This window comes from Centroberyx affinis, unplaced genomic scaffold (assembly GCF_046629955.1).
Source record: "Centroberyx affinis isolate AG114_WGS23_722 - 3 ecotype Tasmania unplaced genomic scaffold, CSIRO-AGI_Caff_v1 ptg002767l_1, whole genome shotgun sequence".
NCBI classification, from domain to species: Eukaryota; Metazoa; Chordata; class Actinopteri; order Beryciformes; family Berycidae; genus Centroberyx; species Centroberyx affinis.
The window spans coordinates 104,982-130,643 of record NW_027280927.1 but is presented as its reverse complement, the minus strand read 5'-3'; the positions used below and the strand labels follow the sequence as shown (position 1 = coordinate 130,643).

Sequence of the window (25,662 nt, the reverse complement as noted above, 5' to 3'; positions counted from 1 at the left end):
AAATCATCCAGGAGCATCAATGTTTAGGATGTAGTAATGCTCTAAATGAAGTGTTTTATGGCCGGGAGAGGGGCTGTTATTGGTTTCATTGGAGAGGGCACACTGTCTCACCTGTGGACAGGCCGGCTCATTGTCAGGCTGAACACACTCTGCACAGATCACTCTGCAGCTCGGATCTGTGTTCCAGTGATGCTGTGAGGTCCTGCTTTAGAAAGGCCTGTCTAATGTTTTAGCCTGCATCCTCGTCTCTCTGGCCCTTCCTCTCTCTCTCTCTCTCTCTCTCTCTCTCTGATTCTCTCTCTATCTGTCTCTGGTTTTCTCTCTCTCTCTCTCTGTCTCTCTCTCTGTCTCTCTCTCTCTCTGATTTTCTCTCTCTCTTTCTGTCTCTCTGTCTCTGATTTTCTCACTCTCTGATTTTCTCTCTCTCTCTCTGTCTCTGATTTTCTCTCTCTCTGTCTCTGATTCTCTCTCTCTGATTCTCTCTCTCTCTGATTTCTCTCTCTCTCTCTCTGTCTCTCTGTCTCTGATTTTCTCTCTCTCCCTCTCGCTCTCTGATTCTCTCTGTCTCTGATTCTCTCTCTCTCTTTCTCTCTGATTCTCTCTCTCTCTGATTCTCTCTCTCTCTCTCTCTCTCTCTCTCTCTCTGTCTGTCTGTCTCTGTCTCTGATTTTCTCTCTCTCTCTCTCTGTCTCTCTCTCTCTCTGATTCTCTCTCTGTCTCTCTCTGATTCTCTCTCTCTCTCTGATTTTCTCTCTCTCTCTCTGATTCTCTCTCTCTGATTCTCTCTCTCTCTCTCTCTCTGTCTCTCTCTGTCTCTGATTTTCTCTCTGTCTCTGATTCTCTCTCTCTCTCTGATTCTCTCTCTCTGTCTCTCTCTCTCTCTGATTCTCTCTCTCTGTCTCTCTCTCTCTCTCTCTCTCTCTCCCTCTCTCTCTCTAGCATGGTAGGTGGTAGTGTTGAGTGGCAGATGAAGTCTTCATTACAGCAGAAGATCAGTGTTGATGGCTGCACAGATTACGTTCCTCCACCGCAAATTGGATTACGTGACAATAGCACAAATTGGACACGCCATTTTCACCTGTTGGTCAATTTCATAATTAAAAGTTGATATTAATTTAAACAGTTTTTTTTTCTTGTCAACTGAAAGAGAAATGGGCTGTAGAGATATGGATTAAACTGAGATTTAGAACATACTGTGTGCTAAAGAGTGATTATGATTAGAAAAGATCATTGTGTGCTCAGATTAGATCAGGTGTATTACCTCTTCATGTTGAAACTGGGCGCTAGACTGTGCTATGTGTGATTTACATGTTACTGAGGAAGGAATCCAATTTATTGTGTGCTGTCGTTTTTTATTACACACAGAGAAAGGCTTTGTTCAGTCAGATAAAATGGGACATTGGGTTTTTGTCCGTGGAAGATCCTGAAAAACTTAGTTGGCTTTTTGAAAATGAAACATTTTTAGTTGCAGATTATACGGCATGGGAAATGCGGCAAAAGGCAGTGTATAAAGGGAAATGAGTATTTGTATTTTCTATTGCCTTCCTCTGTGTGCCATCGTAGATTTGCTTTATCCACAGAAACCCTGTGTGCTCATGGGGTTTGTGTGTGTGTGTGTGTGTGTGTGTGTGGTTGGTTAAATAAGAAAACCTTAAACCTTTAAACCCTGAAAATAAAAGCTTCGCTCCCAGGAGAAAACTTGTTATGAGTTGGGAATTGAACCGGTGTTGAAGGTAAATGTCCCCCCCCCGCCCCCCCCGCCCTCCACACCTTTACGAAATTTAAGAAATTGGTTTCCTCAACTGTTCACACACTGCCAGCCTTCTAACGTTAGAAACTGAGCTAGCGTTAGCCTAGCCAGCGAGCAATATTCGGCTATTTTTTGGAGATTATGAATGTAAATACCCCCGGGAATTTGAATGCCGTAGCACTATAGTTATCTAGGAATATCCATGTCTTTTAAAGTTGTACTTGTGGTTCATTTTCGGCTTTATTTTATTAGATTGCTTACTGTTTTTTTAGGTGCAACTCTGCGCTCTGTTCAGCCATTTTGGAAACAGCGATTACGTCACACCTTTTTATATAGGCTAGTAAAACTAGCCTATATAAAAAGGTTATCATCCTGCTATGCCTATTTCTGCATTTTTTTTCATCCTGCGGGTGGCAGTATAGTGGCATTTTGACTAGATGCAAACAATTCCCTACCTTACCTTTTCCATGTGTTTGTGCGTCATGGCCATAATATGAAATATGAATATTTGGGGCAGATTGCCAGGTCGCCACCTAAAATTGGTCTGCTGGTAGGTTTAATGAAATTCATCGATTTAACCATGCAGTAGCCTCTGAAAGGCTAAATAACAACAGCACAAGAAAGACTACTGTTTCAAAATCAAATAATACATTTATTTCACAGCAGTGGTGAAGCCAGTGTGTCCTCGCACAGTTTAGGGAATCGGAGCACTCGGAACGCAGGTCTACGCAAAATAATAGAATTTATGAACGATTAGATGACTGCTAAAATCAATAAAATAATAGCCAACAGCGTCAGGGTCATTAAGTAAAAAAAAAAAAAAAAAAGATCAGATCGTTTTGTCTGTCTTTCTGCTCATGCCATGCAGCTCTCTCGCTACCATGAGGCACTTCAGGTTTCTAGTCACGTAATTCTTAAACGTATTCCTTTCACTTTTCTTGCACAGAGCACAGTATTTAGCATTTTAAGACATCAGGCTCATTTCGCAAAAGTGTGGGAGACTCTACACTGTGCGGATCAGTGTGGGGAAGTTGGGTGATTACTATTATTATGTGTTTTACAATAATCTGAAGTACATTAGGTCCAGTTTGGCTCGTGTGTAGCTTCAGTATTATGGAAATCAACATTATGTCAGGTGGAGCTGATGAGCGCGGACCTATCCCACATTCATTCGGCTTCACAATCAAGTGCACAATTTGCTCTCCGGTTATGAAATATTGTCTGTTTCATTACACACTCCGCTAATGAGGGAGGGGAGACGTCGGAAACTCTCTCCACCTTAAAGATCGCATAATGAGACGGCTCGCGCTGACTTTGTGTCCAGCAGCCATAAAATGACATTCGGCTTTGCTCATTAAAGAAGCCAGTGAGCTGGAAGGTATGTTCTTTTTTTTTTTTTTTTTTCTTACCTGCTAAGCAGCTCATCAGCCCGGCCAAAACTATCATTAGGACAAGAACAAGGCTGTTACAGGGGGAATGGAACATTAGATTAATGACAGATCTGCAATGAAGCTAAACATCATCTGATACTCTCTCTTTCTGTCCATCTTTTACCACCCTTCCCATAGTCTCTCTCTCTCTCTCTCTGTCTTTCTTTTTCTTTTCTTTTTTTTACGCTTATAATATAATAATAACTTGATTTATAAAGCACTTTTCTCAGAATGGTTTACAAAGCGCTTTATAGACGAGCATAAAATCGAACAAGGCGATACAGCGGCAATAAAACAACAGCAAATAGAAGCAAAGACAACTGTAAGAGCAGCAGAAGAAGTAGGTGAGTTTTACGGTGTAACACTCCACGCTGTGTACATATATATAATGTTTCCAATGTTTTCATATATATAAGTGTAGAGCTACGCATGAGCTGCTTTCAGCCGCAGTCTAGCCGTGCGTGAAGATGCTAGAGATGTTGCTCCAGGTGAGCGGTTTCGGCTGTAACGTTTTAATTTCCTGTGAAGGGCGGCGGCGGCGGCGCTTGCTCAGTGGAGCGGCGAGCGTTCATTACTTCATTACCTGATCATCGACGGCCGGGGCTAAGAGGCGGGGGGCGCCGCGCGAAGAATGATAATGAGCTGGAATCGGGTTTAATAGCGCCGCGTGACGCCGTCTACAACCTTGGTACCTTTGCCCCCCATGTCCTTGGCGAGCTGCGAGTTTGGAGGTACAGGTCGGGCCGGAAAGGACTTTTTTTTTTTTTTTTTTTGGACCGGGCGGCGGTGTTGTCCACGGTCAGCACGTGACACCGAGCGAGGGGAATTATATGTGGCCCCTGGGTCTCTGATCAATGGGGTAACTCCAGCTGAATGACCTACATTAGATCAATGGGTGGCTGCGGTTCCAATACAGCAGCAGCAGCCTCCTCAAGTAATTACTCCTCCTGCCCTGCGCCGCCTAATGAAGGAAAACTCTAAATGTCAATGAACGGTGGGGCCCGAAATCTTTTTTTTTTTTTTTTTTTTTTTTTTCTTCTTCATTGATTTTTCTGTTGTGCAATGGAGTGGACGGACGGCTGGGAGGGACGATGAGCGGAGTGAGCCCACCGCTGCCCACCGGCGCAGCAGTTTGACTCCCATTATTTTCCGTCAGTTTGCACTTTCCACCTGCGATTGATTGGAGGCTGTTTCAGGTGAACTGGGTAGCAAGACGTGATCGAATCGGGCATTAATCATCTTCGAATCGTGCGTTAACCATCTTTGTTTTTTCGCAGTGGTTTTCAATAATCATATCTTCTCCAGTTTTCTTTGGTTACCACATGTTTTTCCCCTGCATTTCAAATAATAATAATAATAATAAACTGGTAACACTTTACAGTAAGGGTACATTGTACATAATGTGTCTGGTAATAATTTACTAATGGTGTTCATGTTAACTAAGGTATTAATTTATACATTATTTAATAGTTTATAAAGATTAAATAATGTATAAATTAATACCTTAGTTAACATGAACACCATTAGTAAATGATTACTAGACACATTAGTTAACTGTTAATTAAGGGTTAGTTAATGTTTATTAAGCATTAACTAACCCTTAATTAATGTACCCTTATTGTAAAGTGTTACCAATAAACTTTATTTGTATAGCACCTTTCTAAAAAAAAAAGTTTAAAAAGTGCTTTACAGAAAAGAGGAGAACCAACTGAAAAATAGAAAGACAGACAGCAGTACAGACAACAGACAGTAAGAGAAAGCACAGGTCAAAAACACGAGATTTAAAAGAGGACAAAAGCAGCCCTGTCTCACCTGGCAGTGGGGGACAATTGCTAGAACATGCTGCTCTATCATAAATGTAATTACACATCTATGGGCCGATCAATCTGTGAGACAGGCGGGGTGTCAGCCTGCTGCTGCTGTAGTTCAGCCTCCATCATCCTGCAGGACGTTCTTGTATTTGACATTGTTGCATTGCAATATTCCACTTAGTTGTAACACGGGGGTTATTTGACACCTGACCCCCATTAAAACCATGATTTAAACTACTCAACAAGATCAGATGGACAAGTTTGTAGCGTTCTGATTTGTTACTTCCCATTAATTTGAATGAAAACTGACACTGAACACGTCGGTGAACAGATTCAACAACAGATCCTGCTTTAAGCATATATCTTTTTACGACCACTTTGCAAACCGGAAGAATTACAACTGTGGTTTCAGCGGTAGCAGCGTGCATAGCAACCGCCATAGCAACGGTAAAAAAAGCCTGAATGAATTTTCGTAATAACTAATAAACTAAACATCATTGACAGTCACGTGACATGGACACAGACCAACGTAGCCAGTCTCTGCGGTGATCCAGCTTACCAATCGATGATAACAACCAACTGAGCCAACTGGGAGGTAGAGTAGGGCCATGCTACCTCATATCTATGGTCCCGATGACAACTGATAACGGCCATTTAATCGGCTGATAACTTCCGAAGCGGGTGCTTTAAAACAACAGTGCATCCTGGGTCGGTCGTCATTTTGGTTTACACTAAAATTAGCATTTAGAAATAAGAGTAGATCCGGTCTCCCAAACAGGAACTATATCTCCTAAACGGTATCCCTCCGCTGTGTTCTCTTCTATCAATAAAAATTGCTATTCGGCGAAATTATGTTCTAAAACGTTGGACCAACATGAATGGGAAGTAAAAATCTGAAATCTACAAACTTGTCCAGCTGCATCTGATCTTGGCGACTGGTTTATATTCTGGTTTTCACGGCGGTCAAAGTGCTGAATAACCCGCCACGTTAAAAACGAAGTGGAATATTGCTTTTAAGCTGCGTTATCGGAGGCTGTCGGTGCGTCTCGACGGCCTGCTTGTGTCTCGCGGTTCTCCGTTGTCTCGTGCCAGTCGTGATGGAGTGTGTCATTACCGCAGAGCCATGCTCAGCGGGGTCCGGCCCTCCTCCTGCAGCCCGACACCCAGCCTGGGCCCCTGGTGACGGGGAGGAGGAGGAGGAGGAGGAGGAGGAGGAGGCCGGGAGCAGCTCCCTGTGGCAAGGAGACCCAGGGGACACACACACACACACACACACACACACACCTTACCAACCTCTCCATCTTCCCTTTTTTCCCGCAGCATATATCTGCAGCTACAGTAGTCGTGCCTTATCAGAAAAGGACAGGAGCTTCTATCAACAGATAAGGTCATTGTCGGGGTGAAGTAATTAAAGATATCTGTGACAGAGAGGAAGCGGGCGTGGAGCTCCTGTGGGAATCGGTTGACAAAGCCAGATTAGACTATATCTACATCTACATAGGTAAAACCAAACCTATCTCCCGCACCAAGCTGGGGGTAAAAGAATTTGGGTCATTTTATCCATTAAACATGATACATCTGCCATCTTATTAGGATATGCTCTAGTTTCAGGGAATAGTTTCTCCTCCTCGTTTTCAGTAGGGATGCTCCAGTTCTTATCGGTTAGTTTAACTTTTTTTTTTCAGTTTTTTGGGGTATACTTTCGCATCGTCTATTGCCCAGATTCGCCTGCATGAGAGAAGTCTTGTTGAGAAATATCATGTGTAATGTAGAAATCTGTATATAGGACTCAATTCATGTAGGTAAAAAGCAGTTCTCGCCCATATTTCACCCATTAGGGAATTTGTGGTCTTTTATTTCCCCCGGAACGCAACTCAGACTGGATTTCACAATAAACGGGGGGTATTGGCTCGCAAAACGCAAGCCTGCCATTTCAGAGCTTAATACCGGCTTCTTTCAACCCGCTGTGGGTGGCGTGGCTCCAGCTTGAGTGGCGCTCGCTGGTACAGTAGCGATTCTCTCACAGTACTCAAGAAGCATGAGAGAGATTGACAGATGCCCTTTTAGAAGCGGAGGCATTGCGGCGGCAGGCTGACAGCTCAGATGCCGGGGATACAGTGCTTCCACTCCACAGTCGAGAGAAGACTAGAGAAGGAGGAGGAAAAAGCCCACAGTACAGCAAGGACCGGCGAGTTATTCTCACTCACACGATACACAACTGCGTCGCACTCAAAGCGTTTTTTTTTTTTCCCACATTGATTTTTGTATTTGTTAAAAAGCAGTGATAGCCTGATTCTCACATTGTGGGATTCTGCTACATATGATTTCGGCTCTACATTTTGCACATAACAGTCTGTGTGGTTCAGGAAAGTGAACGTGTCTCGATTCCACTAATGTTGCTGAAGTTGAAATGTTTAAAAGGAGCACTCACTATACTGTACTGTAGATCTACATATATCCGCTCTTCTTTTTGTCCCTCCACCATGGCACATGGTCTGTGGCACATGATGTCGTCTGTCTGTCTGCCTGTCTGTCTGTCTCTCTCTGTCTCTGTCTGTCTGTCTGTCTGTCTGTCTGCCTGTCTGTCTGTCTGTCTGTCTCTCTGTTTCTCTGTCTCTCTGTCTCTCTCTGTCTCTCGCTCTCTCTCTCTGTCTGTCTGTCTGTCTGTCTCTCTCTCTCTCTCTCTCTATCTCTGTCTGCCTGTCTGCCTGTCTGTAGACACATATTTGTGAACACAGTATCAGATAGAAACCCTATAGAGTTATAGTAGATGATCTGATTAGATTTTGGAGCACCTTGCTGCATACATTTGCATATTAATAAGGAAAAACTGATTTTCTTGAAACCACTATAAGCCCTTAATGCTTTATGAGTTCCTATTTATACCACCCATGTGTTGTGTGAAGACAAGTATGTAAACACAGAAATATTTGCTAATTAATGCATTAATTAGCTTGATTAATGACCTCATTAGCATATGTTGCTATATGTTTATATGATATAAACAAGATATGGTGATTAGGGTGGGACATTAGGAGGCTCAAGTGCCTCTTGTTTTCATTTGAATTTATGAGGATAATGTTATACATAATGTACAGTACTGTGCAATTCACATGAAGGCACATTCAGTCTCAGTAAATGGACTGTAACTCAAAATAAACCCAAACTTACTATGACGGCATTAGTAGGGTAAAATGTATATTCATAGAAAAAGACATTTTTCCCATTGTGATTCATGAACATTTTAGCTTCACTTTGTATATTGTCCACCTTTGTGTATATTGTGTATTTTGGATTGTGTACTTCATCTGGATTTTAGACAGGCATCATGCTGAATGCCTATGCGGACTTAGGTGAACATGATCCAGTCTTTTGTTGGCATTGTTGAGGACTTCATGGTGCGGAAAACGCTTGTGATTTTTCTGAAGAAGACGAATACGCTGGAAACGTCACCCATGCACTGGTGTTACTAAATGTACACACCTCGGCAGCATATTACAGTGTGCAGGACTGTCTTTTTTTTTCTATAATTCATATTCAGCCTCCTGCAGTGAAGTGTGACATCCAACTTCTGCCGCTATCGGACGATAAATGGAGAGAGAGAGAGAGCGAGAGTTTGGTCCTGCGGCGAGGCGGCGATTCAAAGGGCCTCGACTCGTGATTTCTGACTCCATCCCTCTGCCAGAAGGAAAGACACAAACATGACAGAGAATGTCTCAAGCTCAACTAGTGGAAAATTGGAAGTGGCCTGGAGTTTAGTGTGGCAGACAGATATTGGCTGAGCAAATAACGAAGGCTGTGATTGAGATTGTTCTTTTGAAGGGAGCCATGAAAGCTGCCAAGGACCTAAATATTGTGTCTCACTTTTGGAGATGAAAGGCGCTGGTTGTGGAATTGTCTGACAGGCAATGTTTAAGTTCGACAGGCACAGCTTTTGATAGTGTTTGTGGCTTTATTTAGTATTTGTTTGCTCGCTTTATTTGCTCTTATCAGTGGCTTAAAGACAAACTTGGGAAACAGCCAGCCAGGAGCTGAAAACCTGACTGCACAAGATTAAATGTAGTTTATCCAATTCGGTTGGTAAATCGGTGGAAAAGAGGCAGTCTGGCAGCTTGTTGAGGTGGACTGTCACCAAAATATGTGTTATGTAGTAAGATGTGGATTTATACAGTCTCCGCCATACAGCGCTACCACATCTCTAGCTGGCCATAATGCAGCACTTTCCACATCTCAGGGTTTTCTCTTCCCTTCAGCCTTTCCATTCATAAGAATGATGGCCGAGCCGCTGCACACCTGCCTGATTCTTCCTCCTGTATCTAGATGTGGGTCTCTCTCTCTCTCTCTCTCTCTCTCTCTCTCTCTCTCTCCCTCTCTCTCTCTCTCACAGCAACACACACTGCTAAAGGTTAAGAGGAGCAGAGTAAAAGTAGAGCAGCGCTGCCCTATTTTACAGGTTATGGATGAACTGATGTGTCTGGTTCATGTGGCTCCACTGCATCTTGCACTCCCAGCCATCCACTCCACATCCAACAGGCTTTTATTGATTAACATCCCCTTTCTAATTTACAGTTAGACACTGATGGATTTGGCAAAGCAGAGCGGCAGTGCTAATCCCACATTAAGATGAATGCACTGTGTGAGTGAAATCTGCATCTGCTGGTGTTAGAATTCATTCATTCAGTTGTTCACATTGATGATTTTGTAGCACAGTCAGTCAATGCCTGTGACATTATTGGAATGTGGGATACCTCTCCGATGAGTAGTGAACTGTAGTTATTATTCATTGAATCCTGCGGTGTGGTGTGAGAGTAGCAGTGTTAGTCGTATGTTATACTGGTGACTTGTGCATGTCCTCTATAATTAGCTGTTGATGGCTGCCGCCTGTGGTGTCAGACCATGTAAATATCCCTCCGAGCGCATTACTATTCTAATTGGCATCGCGGCTCCCCAATGTTCCCTCTGTGAAACTCCCACTCTGCACTGCTGCAGGGGAGAGAGAGAGGGGAAGGTGAGGGAGGGGGGGAGAGAGAGGGGGAAGGTGAGGGAGGGGGGGAGAGAGAGGGGGAAGGTGAGGGGGGGAGAGAGGGGAAGGTGAGGGGGGGGAGAGAGGGAGAGACAGAAAGGTTCAGGGGGAAAACACACACCTCCGCATGCACTCACACACACACACACACACACACACATGCACACATTAAAGGGGAATATGGCATTGTTTTCCTGTGTTCTAACTGTTTATTGGTCACATAAAATAGCTTCAGATTGTGACAGAACGTTTAGTCACATCACACATTTCCTTGTGATTCTATACTTCTGTAGTTGTTCTGACGGCCACCTGGTGGATTTGCTGCGCTCTTTCAGTGAATGCCAAAGCATGAGCAGTGTCTCTTCTATTATGTTCTAGTACCTTCTGAATAATACTGAAATATTTCAAATGGCCAGTGTTCTACTTTTAAAGGTCCCATATGGTGTAAAGCAGGACTCCCCTTGCCTCTGTGATGATAAAGGAGTTGGATGGTCTATCTAAACATGGTGAAAGTATCAAAACGCACGGTCGCCAACTAAATCCACACAATCCATATTAGTGCAGCGAGCCTCTAAACGAGCCGTTTGGACTTCTGTAACTTTGTGGCGTCACAAAGGTTCGCTCATTAGCATTTTTGTAAGAAATAATAGACTAACAAAGTGTTTTTTTTCAAAGCGGTTGAGCGGTTGTCATTGTTTATTACCGGAGAGTTTTCCCTACCTGTAGCCGCCAGGCCGCGGCGTCTCACGTTTCACTCTGGAAACGGTTAGCCAATCAGAACAGAGGGGTCGTTAATATTAATGAGCCTTAAAGACACGGCGACAGAAACGGCCTGTTCTTGGTAAGGCTCAGAGAGATGCTGGAAAATGAACGTGTAAAAATGGATTGAGAGTGTTTTTGGTTCATGACACCACACACACTGCTTTGAATGGACCTCAAGACATAAAAATGAAACACTGGAAAGTGGAGAATATGGGACATTTAAACATCAAATTTTATTCTTCCCTTCATATTTCATTGTCAAATTAGCGGTGATACCTTGATATAATTACAATAAACAAATAAGAGCATGGCCAAGATGATTGGTAGCATCTATCTCACAGCAGTGGTACTGTTAGTGCTAGTGTTTCTCAAAATTACCCATAAACCCTGTTGCTTCCTGTCCCCCCCCCTCCCCTTCCCTGGCGTCACTTTGGGTGCATTCATTTTGAAGAGCAAGAAGAAGGATAATTGTGAAAGTGATTTCTCCATCTTCCTCTCCCTCCTTCCACCATCTGCTGCCAGAAACCCTGAAAGCTTTTAGCTCCGTTTGCTCTGGAAGAACAGAACCTCTTCCTGTTTTTTATGCCGTCAAGCGATCCAGCGGATTCCCCTCCAGATCCAACCTGGTCGCACACAATGTAGAATGCAGTGTAGAGGCCGTTAGAGTCTTGACAGTCTTCTCAGTGATGGTATGGTTTGTTTACAGTTAATTATACCAATGCCTCAAAATGAATGCGGTAATGATTTATTGATGCTGAAAATGCTACACAAAGCCCCTTTAAATGAGAGTCTGGTCCTGCCGCTCGGTGCTGAGGAGAGGAAGACCCGCGTGACGGATTGTTCCCTGACACACACACCCCCTCCCCCCCCCGCGGCCCCCCCCGTGAGAAACCCGCCCACCTCGGTGCGGGAAAAATGGAACTGAGCGACACCGAGGATGTTTGCCTTGATAATGCCAAAGCCTGTTTGTGTCTGTGTCAGGAGCCGGCCGGTTAATCCAGCCAACATCCCAGGGTCCAGATATCAATACCGTGTTAGAGAGCTGTGGGGCGAGACTGGCTTGTCATGCTTGAGGAGAGCAGCCGCTGCTCTCTATTTCCTATAGAGAGAGAGAGAGAGAGAGAGAGAGGGAGGCATGTACACACTCTGTCTCCTTTCTATTGGATTTACTCTGGTATTCAACCGTATTGGATCAGTGTTCATGCCAAAAAAACAACAAAAAAAAACCTTTTGTGTGTGTGTGTGTGTGTGTGTGTGTGTGTGTCTATTTGTCTGTGCCGTTCTCGTTATCATAACCAAACATTCCCTTTCTCTTTTGGCTTGTTTTTGGCAGGATTTACGAGCGGGTGATAGACCCACCTCAGATGGAGCTTACCCCTGGCATCGGAGTGTGGCTGGGCCAGCACAGCCACAAGCACGGCCTCTTCAAGGTAATGACACACACACACACACACACACACAGACTTCCCTTTCACACGTTCAAGGTTGCCTCATATAATATAATTGCTCGGGATTTACAGTCGGCCCGCGAGAGCCAAGCGGAGGATACGAGAAGAAGAAAGAAGGGGGGGGGGGGGCCGAGGGGCTTTGTGGAGGAGCCGCCAAAAAAGCTGTTGTCGATTTTTTTTTAATCGCCGCTCATTTGCCCAGGCTGCCGCATGTGGTCGCAGCGGGGGGCGGGGGGGGTGGGGGTGGGGGGGGGGGGTACACCGACTGGAATATCACCAGGACACCCACATGTACTCCATATTCCCACCTCTCCGGCCCTCCCGCCACGCCAGTCAATGGGCCCCTCTTTCTGTTTTTTCTATGCAACGTATTGATCAGCCCCCCCCCCCCCCCCTCCCTCCCCCCCCCGACTCCATATGCGGGGAGCTCAAAGTATTCAGTCGGTGTGTGGCTTTTTTGATGGCGGCGGGAGAGACAGATGGTGGGAAAGCGCGCGGGCTCGTGTGAAGTGCGGGAGGGAGTGAGGATATCTTTCCCGTCACATTCGCGTTCGGATGAGTCGGTGCGGGCGGGTGGCAGGCACACTTGTGGTAACACCTTGAATCAAGCACCTGTTGCTCGATGTATCGTAAGGGCTATTTAAAATTACACCTCTTTTTTTTTTTTACCGGCAACGCAATTATCCGCTCACAGTCATACATATTCATGAGCTGACGATTCTTATCAACGCATAATGATGGGTGGTGTTATGGGAGTAGACATTGTGTGGTTAGAACAATGTAAGTATAGCTAATCTACAAGGAGTTAATGTTGTTTGTTTACTAATCTTTTGAGTTCCTGGCAGTAGGGCTGCAACTAACGATTATTTTCTCGATTAATCGATTAGTTGTTTGTTCTATAAAATGTCAGAAAATGGTGAAAAATGTGGATCAGTGTTTCCCAAAGCCCAAGATGACGTCATCAAATGTCTTGTTTTGTTCACAACCCAAAGATATTCAGTTTACTGTCATAGAGGAGGAAAGAAACCAGAAAATATTCACATTTAAGAAGCTGGAATCAGAGAATTTTGACTTATTTTTCTTAAAAAATAGCTCAAACCGATTAATGGATTATCAAAATAGTTGGCGATTAATTTAATAGTTGACAACTAATCGATTAATCGTTGCAGCTCTACCTGTCAGGAAGAGGGGGTGTGTATGTAGCAGAGAGAGAGAGAGAGACAGAGAAAGAGAGAGAGACTGAGAGACACAAAGAGAGAGACTGAGAGACACAGAGAAAGAAAGAGAGAGACTGAGAGACAGAGATTGAGAGACAGACGGCGAGAGAGACAGCATGAAAAGCACGTATTTGTCCAGCTTCATGTCATTGCTTCTTTGCCATTCTCTTCACACGCTCTTCCCACTCGCTCCCTTCTTTAACCCGCTAAAGACGGGGGGGGATAAACAGAGCCTACACCGCCTTCTCATGCCAGAAGCAGAGAGGGGTGAAGTGCAGGTGGGGAGAACGGAGAGAGAGAGAGAGAGAGAGAGAAGAATAAAGAGGCAGGAGGCAAAGAAAGGTAAAAAAAAAAAAAAAACAGCCAAGAGCTAACAGAACTAACGCTGCAGATAGAGATTGGAGGTGAAATAAAGGAGCAGAAGCAGCGGTAATCTATCCCATTCAGGACTTCAGGAGTGAGATAATGATAAGAAGAGCTAACTAGGCCTTTAAATAAAACATATTGAGCTATCGCGGGGCGGCTGGAGACGCTCCCCCTTCCTCTTCCCCGGGAGCCTCTCCATCTGAAGGGGCGGCCATAATAAATTATCTTTATCTAGAATCCATTGTGCCAAGGCGGACTCCTCAGGGACGCCGCGAGCTCTTTGGAACCCACTCTTTGGGGACAATAGCGACGAGGCCCGAGCTATCTAGCATGGGCAACGATGGCAAACGTTTGAAGAGCGTTACATAAGGCGGCGTGATGAAGTAAAAAGCCGAACCTGGATGTGAGAGATTCCGCAGTAGGTTAGCAGATTTATTGATCTCTCTCTCTCTCTCTCTCTACGGCTCTGTCTTTTGTCTCTTCCCTACTGAAGGTTGTTAATTAGCGTCGGTGATGCTAGTTTGTTTTTTACGCTTTGTTCACGTCTTCCCTTCCCGTAGCGCCATCCTCGACGCCACCCGCGTGCCCGCCGTGTCGAGTTTGTGAAGTTTACGTTTCATGCCGAACGCGTGAACTGGGATGTTTGCTTTTTTTTGTCACAGCAAATGCGAAACTCCTATACTCGGAGATGTTGGAAATATCTTATGTTGTTGGAGAGAGTTTTTGTTGACAATGCTTTCCCACAAACCGGAGCTCAGACTTCAGACTATTTTGATGCTCCGTTGTCAACGCGGCGAGTTTGGAAAAATCCAAAGTATCCGTCACCCGATGGCCAGTGTAGCCGACGGCCACTAGGGGGCGGTGATCCGATACTGTCCGTTAAAACATCCTCTATACTGGAATGAATGACTTCCGGTCTCCGTCAAACCAACGGAGCATGAAGATTAGAGCTGCAACGATTCATCGATTAATCGATTAGTTGTCAAGTATTAAATTAATCGCCAACTATTTTGATAATCGATTAATCGGTTTGAAATTCTCTGATTCCAGCTTCTTCAATGTGAATATTTTCTGGTTTCTTTCCTCCTCTATGACAGTAAACTGAATATCTTTGGGTTGTGGACAAAACAAGACATTTGAGGACGTCATCTTGGGCTTTGGGAAACACTGATCCACATTTTTCACCATTTTCTGACATTTTATAGACCAAACAACTAATCGATTAATCGAGAAAATAATCGACAGATAATCGACAATGAAAATAATCGTTAGTTGCAGCCCTCATGAAGATGTGAATGCAGCGTGCATCCTCTGGGGAGATCATCATTATCTCTCTCCCTCTCTCTCTCTCTCTCTCTCTCCCTCTCTCCCTCCATCGACTCTTCCCTACTGAGGTTGTTAATTAGTGCTGGTGAAGTTAGTTCAGTTCTGGGGGGCGAGGTGCAGGTGGAGGTTAGGTCTTCAGACCCTGCTGGAACAGAGAAAGGTCATGTTGTGCATGATCAAATAGAGACAGGGAATCACAGGATAAACCCTCACCCAAGATAATAAACCAGTGTCAATCTCAACAGTTGCTGCCCTAAGGCGATGCGGCGGCCAAAGCTGCCCCTCACCTGTCTATTATTGCTATAATAAACAAGCTAACTGGGAATTTATGACTGTAAAAAGTGAGCAGGCAAGCGAGCTGAAGGTAATATTATCTGCAATAGTGGTGGGTGAACTTTTGAAGGTTTAGGACACAAAGAAACACAAACAACTCACACACACTGAGACACACATTTGTATTACTATACTAGTGAGGACCCTCATTCCCTAACCCCTACCTTAACCCTTACCCTAACCTAAACCTAATCCTAATTGTAATCTTAGCCCTAAAAGTGGTCAAATTCTAGTCAAGATCATAAGGTTTCCAAAGATACCACATATGTCACGCTGAATTACAGGCAAATGGTGTATAAAATGATGCGCAAACGTCTACATTTTTTTTCCCATTTGTTATAATGGTGCAGCCCTAAATAAATGGCATCTTGGGTTTGAATATTTCACTCAATATAAGCAGCTACAACTTCAATGAAGCGTTGGAACGAGCAGATAGAGAATATGGATGTGACATTGTTGTTACAGTTTGGAAAAAAAAAAATGTTGAAGCTACTTAAGATGAAATTTATGGGGAAACTGAGGGTGCAAGCGGTTAAAGAAGAGAGGAGCGGCAAAATGTCCCCACTTTGCAGGATTCTCCTTGTGAGGACATTTGGTCCCCATAAGTATAGAAGTACCAGAACACACACACACACACACACATACACACACATAGTTATTTTCTGCATCAAATTGAGACTATGTGATGTTGAATGCATGTTGACCTTAGGCCTGAATAGTATCATCCAACTAGACCTGCCATACACATTGGCAGAGGTATGGATAGTGTGTGTGTGTGTGTGTGTGAGAGAGAGAGAGAGACAGAGAGGGAGAGAGAGAGAGATTTTATGACCTCAGTTTGAATTACCTACTGATCATTGACAGTGATGTGTGGTCAGGACTCCTATATTACACCACTGGGACAGACACCTCTGATCTATACCTTCATTTTCATTCTCAGTGACACTGACAATGTCTTCTTCACTGTCCACTGCTTATACTGTGTGTGTGTGTGTGTGTGTGTGTTCTGAATCTATACTGCAAGCCTATTCGCCTCAAGGCTCTCTCTTCTCTCTCTCTCTCTCCCCCTCCCTCGCTCTCTGTGAAATAGAGGCAGGTGTTGCTTGCATCTGGGCCAGCCAGATGCATTGTAAATGGATTTCACATACACATCCTCATACAGCAGAAAGGAATCAATGCCAACTGTGCTCGAGGTGTCGAATTCTAATGTCCCCCCCCCAGCATGTTTTCAGGAGCCAATTCTGGGAAATGGTGAAATTATAGTACCCGTGTGTATGTGTGTGTGAGTGGTGTGTGTGTGTGTGTGTGTACGCTGCAGTGTTTTACGAGTTTGGTTTTTCCATTAGAGACGTTGGCTTTTCACAGCGTGGTTCCCATGGTCACTGTGAGGACTCTATTCACCAGAGTTCACCTGTCATTGAGAGTAACTGACAGACAGTCCATTATTACATTTATTACATTTCCCTCCAATGCATGCTGTATGTAAATTGATTTTTTTAACGTTTACTTGTTTTTTTGTCGTTTTTTAAACAAAAAAGCAGTGTCAAAACTAGCTTGGAATGAACCGCTGTCCCGGCTAACAAAGACGCCCCCCAGATATAAAGACATGGATGTGACAATAAAGTTTTAGAGGCATGTTTTTGAGGATTATTTCCTGGAGGAGACTTCCATGTGGTGTCAGCTGACTGACAGTAACTCAGCGCTGAGATGAAAACACTCGACTCAGCTCGATGAAATAAGGAGAAAACAGAAAGTTTGACCGCACCAAATGAAGGCTTCATGTGTCCTGTGATGGATTCTCTCGCTCTTTGGGAGTTGTTTTTCATACTGGAGAAGAATGAATGGCAGCAAATGGCTTCTTCTTCTTCTTCTGAAGGAGGAGAATGAGCGCTGATGTCTCTAACTATGCTGACTGTGTGCAGAAACAGAGAGGAAACTGGACCGTTGGCACACCTGTATTCTGTTTCAAACTGTTAAATCCAAAGAAATATTCTGTAGTCTTTTATCCAGTCAACATTCCTCTCTTGTTCTTTCCTTCTGTCTCTCTCCTTCTGTGTTTCCAGGGCGTCATTCAGGATGTGAAGTTGATTTTCGCTCCAAATGGCTACATCACACAGTGTCCCAACCTCAACCGCAGTAAGTATCATGAGTACTCGGGCCATTAGGGATGGGACGATATGTTCTTATCATATCTTATCTTACAATACAATTTGATACGCGATATGGGGTTCATGATTCAATACAACCACGATACGATGTAATAAATAAAAGTTCAATGACAGCAAAGTCTGACTGTGCAGAATTATGCTTATTTCTGAGCCGCAAATCTTTGCGATCTCTGCGATGCCATTGGCTGCTAGAATGTAAACAACAACTTAAAAACGTCATTACAAAGTGACGATAATATAATTTGGATGGAGAGCTTGTGAAATTGTGATGGTCAAGCATCTCATTTGTGATTACTACTGTAGTTTATATTATGATAAATTTTTCTGCCCCACAATACATGTTGTCACGATTTTGTACTGTGATATATTGATTTTCCATTTATACCATGGTCTGGGTAAATACTTGATTCTGCTTGGCTGCAGGGTGTCCATTAATTCCTGATAATGGACACCTACTAAGTAGTTCCAGTGAAACTGTCTGTTCACCGTTCTAAATTAATGCGCTGGCTACGTAGCATCAGCCTGTATCTAAAATGAGTAACCATAGCAACAGGGACACAGTCAAAGCCTCCGTTTACTCCGTTCATTTGTTCATGAAAATCTTGATATTGATTTGGAGACAATGACATGGCTGGATAGCTAGCTAGTCTTGTTGTTAAACATACTGTCAAATTATATTTACACAATGTTATTGACTTTGAATGTTGCTAGCATAACGTTAGCTTTCTGGCTCATAGCTGAGCCAAAGGGTTCTATGAGCTGAGCGGACTAGAAATATCTCCTGCTGCCAAGTCGTATCTAAGGTTCGTCCTATTTACTGGAGTAGTGAACGTTTCCATTGCATAAGAACCTTATGGGATGGTAATGATTGTTCCAGGTATTAGTCAAACCCTCAGGTGTTACCAGGGAAACTGAGTTATGGCTTGTGAAAAACTTAAAATTTTGATTACAAAACGCATGAAAATATAAATTAATGGTCTTAATTTTTTTTTCTTTGGCAAGTGACCATGGTATAAGTGGGGTAATGCCCTTCGAGGTGTCCATTATCAGGTTCTGGCCTCCCTGTCGTCCATTAATTCCTGATAATGGACACCTCGTCGGGCATTATCCCTTACATATTGTGCCCTCTCTATCAGCTATACTTACTGTGCTAGACACGGTGACTTATTTACCGTTTTTTTTACCTGGTTTTCCCATTTCGCTCCCCTCTCTCAACTCCGAGGAGAAGAGCAAAAAAGCCTCAGAGAACACAGCGAAGCTCTCCACCGCCATGTGTGCCATTATAAAATGGCTCCGTATTGAGCTATGCATCAGCCGGTGATGACCTCTCTGCAGTGATCACAGACGAAGCCCGGCCCCGCTCTCCCTTTCTTCCCCACTCCTCCAGTTATCTCCATTTCGCCGTAATTCAAATTCAATGCACCTTCCTCCCTCCCTCCCTGCCCCCGTTGCTCCATCTGTTTACTGTCAGATAAAATGAAGATGCAGGGCCACCGCTGTGCCACTGTCTCTGTCACTGATCAATAAGGCATGTAATCACACCTTGTCGCTTTATTATTGATACTAGCATGAGCAAGCGCGAGCCTAAGAAAAGAGCAAACACGGCTGCGTGAGGCTTCATGGGTTTGCTGTTGGCTTGTCGTGAGCTGTGCCTGAATAAATACAGTAAGACTAATCGCTCTTCTTCTTTATTTCTCTTCTCTCTGTCCTTTCCTCTCCTTTTCCTCCCCTCTTTCGGTGCCTCCTTTTCTTTTTCTTTGAGCCTGTCCGACCTGCAGCGATTTCCTGAGCCTGGTGCAAGGCATCATGGACCTCCAGGAGCTGCTGGCCAAGATGACCTTGAAGGTGAGAGTGAGGCGTCTCGTCCCACAACAACGCCAACAGTTTACCTGGTGTACTGTGGAACTGTGCATGGAGTTAATGGGGGTCACAGTTCCCTTTCTAGCAGGTGATGCTGTGGAAAAAAACAGGTGTGCTGCCTTCATAGAGACTTGGAATAAGCAACATATTGGCACCATGTCAGTGTCAAGTGATGCTTAGTGAAAGTGTGTGTTAAATAATCAGTAAGCGGTTAAAAGCTCCAGTAGTGCTGTGCTGTAGCTCTGTAAAGAAAAAAAAAGAAAAAAAAATAGAAAAGTATTTTCCACTGCGGACAGCTGCAGACGGCTGATGCCTTTGATTGTGTTGCTGCCTTCATGGCGAGGCTTTGTTCTTGTTACTCTTAGTCAGTATCTCATTTTTGTTTAATTTCAACAAGACAGAGCAAAAAAAAAAAAAATGATACTCATTGTAGGAAAATAAGAACAAAATAAGCATGCACTTTAATCAGTCTTTTGAAAAATGTATCACCTTCTCACTTATTAATGTGAGCATGGATTGAACTACATAAAAAACAGCACAAATTTAAAATATTAACCTGCATGTGTCAGAAGCAACAAATAGAGTTACTTGGAATCAGTTATTGGTTAAAGATCCGGTGTTATTCATTGAAAAATGTTATTTTGTTTTCCAATATGCTTTGGCTCAGGATAGGAATAATGTCATCTAAATGTTCATCTAAAACTGCCTGTAAGAAAGAATGGACTTTTGAAAACCATTTAACCACAAATAGTTTTGATATTTGATCATATTTGTGTATAAATAGAGGAAAGTTTGAATCCTTATAAAAACATCCCATTTAAAATCCATACTTGGTGCTTCACTTGCGCTAATAAGACTACAACTGCTGCTGTAATTTTGTGGAGGCTATTTTTGGGTAACACACACACACACACACACACACACACACACACACACATGCTGACACCAGGGGCAGGTGTACTCAGAGTCAGAGGGGTGTCAGTAAATGGCGGCTGTATTTGCACAACAGGAGGCCAACGGGCGACCTGCAACCTATACCGGAGCCACGGGGGAGTATGGGTATCGTTTATAAGACTTAGGTGTGTGCATAACCCTGCGTGTGTGTGTGTGTGTGTGTGTGTGTGAGTGAGCGCAATCGGGTGGGAGTGAATGAAGCAAGGGCATCTCAGCGGGTAAGCGAGCTATAGAATAATTTCCAGTGTAAATAAGGGTGAAATGAAGAACATTACCCCGCCGCCGCACCCCTCCTCGCCTCCTCCTCCTCCTCCTCCTCCTCCTCCTCCACTCGGATGCGGACCCGACCCGCCGCCACCTGACCTCATTGCTCATACGAGGCGCGGCGGGGGGGTGGCGGGGGGGGACGGGGGGGGGGGGGGATGCAGTCATCTCCAGCTCTAAATGGCTCTCTCTCTCTCTCTGCCTTCATGTGGGATTGTGCGCGAGGTCAATAATTGCTCGGTCCCTAACTGCGTGATATGGAGCGTCGGGGGGGGGGGACTGAGGTGAGACTAAGCCTACAGCGTGCATGGATTACAAGCAGTGGCCTTGTGTGTATGTGTGTGTGTGTGTGTGTGAGAGAGAGAGAGAGAGAGAGAGAGAGAGGGAGAGAGATAGAGAAAGAGAGCACACTTGTAATTATGGCTGTTTTTGTCCAAGCACTTGTTCCATACACAGCTTGATAGAAAGTGTATTGGATCTCAGCACATAGCAACCAAGTTGCCCCACTGTGGTTGCGTTGCAAGAGTTGCTTTTGGAGTCCGAGCTCATTTTTGCAATTTTGAGATACATTGAAATTTGCCTTTGTTTACCACCTAGAAAACTGCTTTGACCCCCTAAACCATGATATCCTGTTTCTTCAGGTGTACGTCTAGCCTTTCAAATATAAATAAAGCTTATTATTTGATTGGTCCGTTCATGTACAGCGCCACTTCTGATTGGTCTACAGATGTGCTAGGAACACATTGAAAGTTTAGAGTCCGCACTTTCCGCAGCTTTTTTCCACTTCTTTCTACGTCAAACGAGCATCAAATTACAGATCTAAATGTATATATGTTTTATAGATTTTACATACAACACTTACTTTTTCATCTCATTTAAAGTGATAATATCTCTGCTTCTGATTGGTCTACAGGCTTTGATGACAATCGATGGAAAACATTAGGAGATAGCATTTCTCTGCTTGTTTCTGTTGTACAAGCAAGAAGTTATTCATCAAAATGCAAAAGTAGGTCATTTGTTATTGCTGTTACTGTGACTCCAGGGGGTTAATATTGCGACACGTTCATGCTCATCACTCCACTAAGTCACTTTGAGTTGAATATGATTCCAGCTGAAGACGGAGAGAACATGAAGGAACTCGGAAAGCATAAACAACCCTGAACGTTTCTCAGACTCGCTTTTTTCCTATCACTTCAACGTTAAGTTAAATTGATTTCCTGACCCCCCCGCAAACATACCGGTAACATTTGGAATCGAGTCTCTGTCTCTCTTGGTTTCATAGTCATGGCTAAAATACGATAAATACGCATCACCGCCAAAATGTAATCGATTGTTCTTCTCTATCTGTCCTCCAAATTTCATGGAAATCCATTCGCAGGTTTTTCAGACATCCCGCTCACAGACAGACAAACTTCTAACACACAGGTCTGAAAACATAAGCTCCCTGGCAGAGATAATAAATGCGCACTTTTTCGTTTCATTTAGCCTCTTTGTCTTCTCCCCTCGTGTTATTGCCGCCGCGCCTCTCTGCCTGGTGTACCAGCCATAGGAGATGCATGCCTATTAGCCTCTGAGTCTTTTGTGCAGCAGCACTGTGCCATCTGATGCGTGCGCTGTACAGGCGAGGTATTCCTCTGTGGTGCCTGGAGGCGGCCTCCCAGCCTTTGAAATTGCATTTCAAACATTTTTTGTTTAGGCGTTTGACAGGACATATCTTCCGCCGCTCGTACGGTTCGCCAGCCGGCCGGGCGCTCAGGATTCCTCCAAATGAAATAAAAAAAAAAGCCTCGGTGACATCCGGCGTTTTCCTTTCCGTTTTTTTGGGGGTTTTTTTTACCGAGAACTCTCTTTCATTTAGCGGCGATTCCTCTCTCCCCGTGCGACCGGTCCCGGAGGAGCGGCGGGGGGCGGGCGGGGGCGTGGGCAGAGGGGGGGGGGGGGGGGGGGGGGGGGGCGGGGGGGGGGAGCGGCCCTCCTGTGGCTTCACGGCTGCTCGGCCTGTTAAATCCCGCTTTGATTCTCGCCCCCGGAAGTGAAGCCGCGGCTCAGATCAATAGGAGCTCTTTGACTTCCCACCTGCCCTTCAAACAAGCTCCCCGTGTTCATGTGCGGGTCGGCCAGGGGATTGTATTGTGTAGACATTTTGTGTGTATGTGCGGGCGGGTGTTTGTTTGTGTCTCTGTGTGTGTGAGTGTGAGTGTGTGTGTGTATGCCTGTGGGTGCAGACATGCTAGCGTAGTGATCAAAGATAAAGCAGCCGGCCCCTCCTCAAGGCCAGAAGTGTGTTTCAGCAGGGTCATCGTGGAGGAATCTGATCACTGAAGGAATAAGAGAGCGGAGCGGGTGGGAGGGTGTGTGTGTGTGTGTGTGTTGGTTTGTGTGTGTGTGTGTGTGTGTGGGGAGTTGATCAGTCCTGTTTGCCATGCCTCTGCAGATAATGGCCTGAGGCCCCGAGCATGAGGTGAATGTCTATCCCATACAGTATTTTTCTATTTGCCCTCCTAATGAGTGGATCTCAGTGGAGCAGCTCAGCTCTCTGGCAACCTGACCGGGGCATGCTGGGAGTGGAGGGGGGTGTGTGGGGGGGTGTGGGGGGGGGGTTAACCTACATGCATGCTTTCACCAGTGATTCAGTGTTTGGATGTTTCTCTTGCTTGTAGACCGGCTCATGTCGTGAAGGAGTGATCCAAAAAGAGAGCGAAGGCACTCTGTCTTCAGGAGAAAAAATATAAAAACCCTTTATTAAATAATAATAATAATATCAATAAACTTTAATATTGCACCTTTCCAAAGTTTACAAAGTGCTTTACAAAATAAGCAGTACACAACAGTACAAAAACAGACTAATAGACGATAAAGGTTAATAAGAACAAAGCAGCGAGAAAAGGAAATGAGAACAATAGAACAGAGAGGAATGGTAAAAGAATCACAAGAAGGCTCGTTTTAAGTTTTAAGGAGAGACTTAAAAGAAGAAACAGAGTTAGCCGGCCCAATCTCTTCTGGTAGGACCAACTCGTATCAACCTAATGGTCTTCGTCAAGGTCATCCATATTGTGTGTGTGTGTGTGTGTGTGTGTGTGTGCAGCTGAACTACGCCGAGTCCCGGCTGACCCAGCTGGAGGGCTGTCACTGTGAGCGGACCTGCAGCGCCAACGGCCTCGTCTACCGGGACAAGGAGCTGTGGGCGGAGCCAGAGAACTGCAGGAACTGCGCCTGCAAGGTGGGTGTCCCCGTCACCCACTGCCCCACCCCACCTTCTTCCCACACACCTCACCTGCCTCCACCTCTCTCTCTCTCTCTCTCTGCTGTTCAAAAACCTCCACTAAAACTCTTCGACACTTTGTCAATTTCACTGTAATATTTTTCTTATTCCTGTGGATAACTGCACAATCGTAGACGATAGAGCTGGGCGATCAAATAAAAATCCAGTATCACTATATTTTTGACCTAATACCTCGATATCGATAATGTGACGATATGTCGGGGATGACTTTAGGTGCTTTCAGAAGATATTTAGACATTTTGAGAAACGAGTACAGCCTTTCAGACCAGGAAAAGACAACATTAAAGCTATATCATGATATTATGATAACCAAAATCGCACCGAATGTCTCGTCTGATATCCCAATATCAATATTATATTCCAGTAGTGGCAGCGCAGCTACAATGTAGTTTGATAGCAGAAAATTGTTTCAGGATCTAAAACATCAGCGGTAAACGTCAGGTTTTGCTGCACTGATGTTGCACAGGGAGAAATCTGCATCCACCAAAATAGTAAATGACAACACTTCATCACAGAATAACTCCTGGAACGCATTCAACCCCACAGACTGATGATATGTAACAGTGTGGGAGGATCTGAGGGTGGCTTGTTGCTTTAATGCAAAGCCACCACCACCTCTCTCTCTCTCTCTCTCTCTCTCTCTCTCCTCCACGCTCAACATATAGCTTTTCTTTTTCTCTTAACTTTCCTTCACATCACACTTCCCTCTCTCCGTGCCTCCTGCCTCCTGCCCGCCCCCTTAATAAGAGCCTCTAATAAGCCTCCCTGCCTCCTCTTATACATGCGAGCGAGACTTTGAAATGTGTTGAATCAGGCCAACCCAGAGCCCGGGGAATTAGACTTGCTGCATCATTGCACATCAAGCACGGGGTGGAGTTTAGCCAGTCTGATTTCCTCCTGCGGACATGCCATTAACTGATAACCAGGGCGTCCTGGGGGAAGCATTTCAGATGACTCATGAAATGAAGTGGTGCACGCAGAGAGAGATATCAGCCACATAAACCAGCGCTTCAGGCCCTGAATAACTACCTGCTATCAGCAGGCCGCTCCATTTCAGCCTCCACCATCCAGCACTTCATGATGAATATGTTATCTGATGTGTGATGTTATAACTTATATTCATTTTTTAAATATCATATTTTTCAAAGAGTTCAGTTCTTAAGTGGTATTGTAAAGACCAGTGGTGGAAGAAGTACTCAGATCTTTTACTTAAGTAAAAGTAGAAATACCACAGTATAAAAATACTCTGTTACAAGTAAAAGTCCTGCATTCAAAATGTTACTTAAGTAAAAGTACAAAAGTATTAGCATCAAAATGTACTTAAAGCAACAAAAGTAAAAGTACTCATTATGCAGAATGGCCCATTTCAGAATAATACAGTATATATTATGTTATTGAATTATAATTATTGATGCATTAATGTGTAAGCATCACTTTAATGTTGCAGCTGGAAAAGGTGGGGCTGATTTCCACTACTTTATATACTGCTGGGTAGCTTACAGTAATCTATAATAATACATCACAATTTATTAGTTGATTATATTTTGTATTAATAATCTGAATCTGCAAAGTAACTAGTAACTTAAGTTATCAAATAAAGGTAGTGGAAAAAAGTACAATATTTCCCTCTGAAATGTAGTGGAGTAGAAGTATAAAGTAGCATAAAA

General features: G+C 44.2%; 1 protein-coding gene across 1 annotated transcript in view; it reads left to right on the top strand.

Annotated features, from left to right (window-relative positions):
• LOC139657863 (protein kinase C-binding protein NELL1-like) overlaps positions 1-25,662 on the top strand; it is a 183,801-nt gene that overhangs the window by 58,811 nt on the left and 99,328 nt on the right. Inside the window, exons 5-9 of the mRNA XM_071535810.1 lie at positions 1,710-1,724; positions 12,110-12,206; positions 17,530-17,602; positions 19,397-19,479; positions 23,798-23,932. Coding sequence (XP_071391911.1) covers positions 1,710-1,724; positions 12,110-12,206; positions 17,530-17,602; positions 19,397-19,479; positions 23,798-23,932 — 403 coding nt within the window. The remainder of the gene's footprint in view (positions 1-1,709; positions 1,725-12,109; positions 12,207-17,529; positions 17,603-19,396; positions 19,480-23,797; positions 23,933-25,662) is intronic.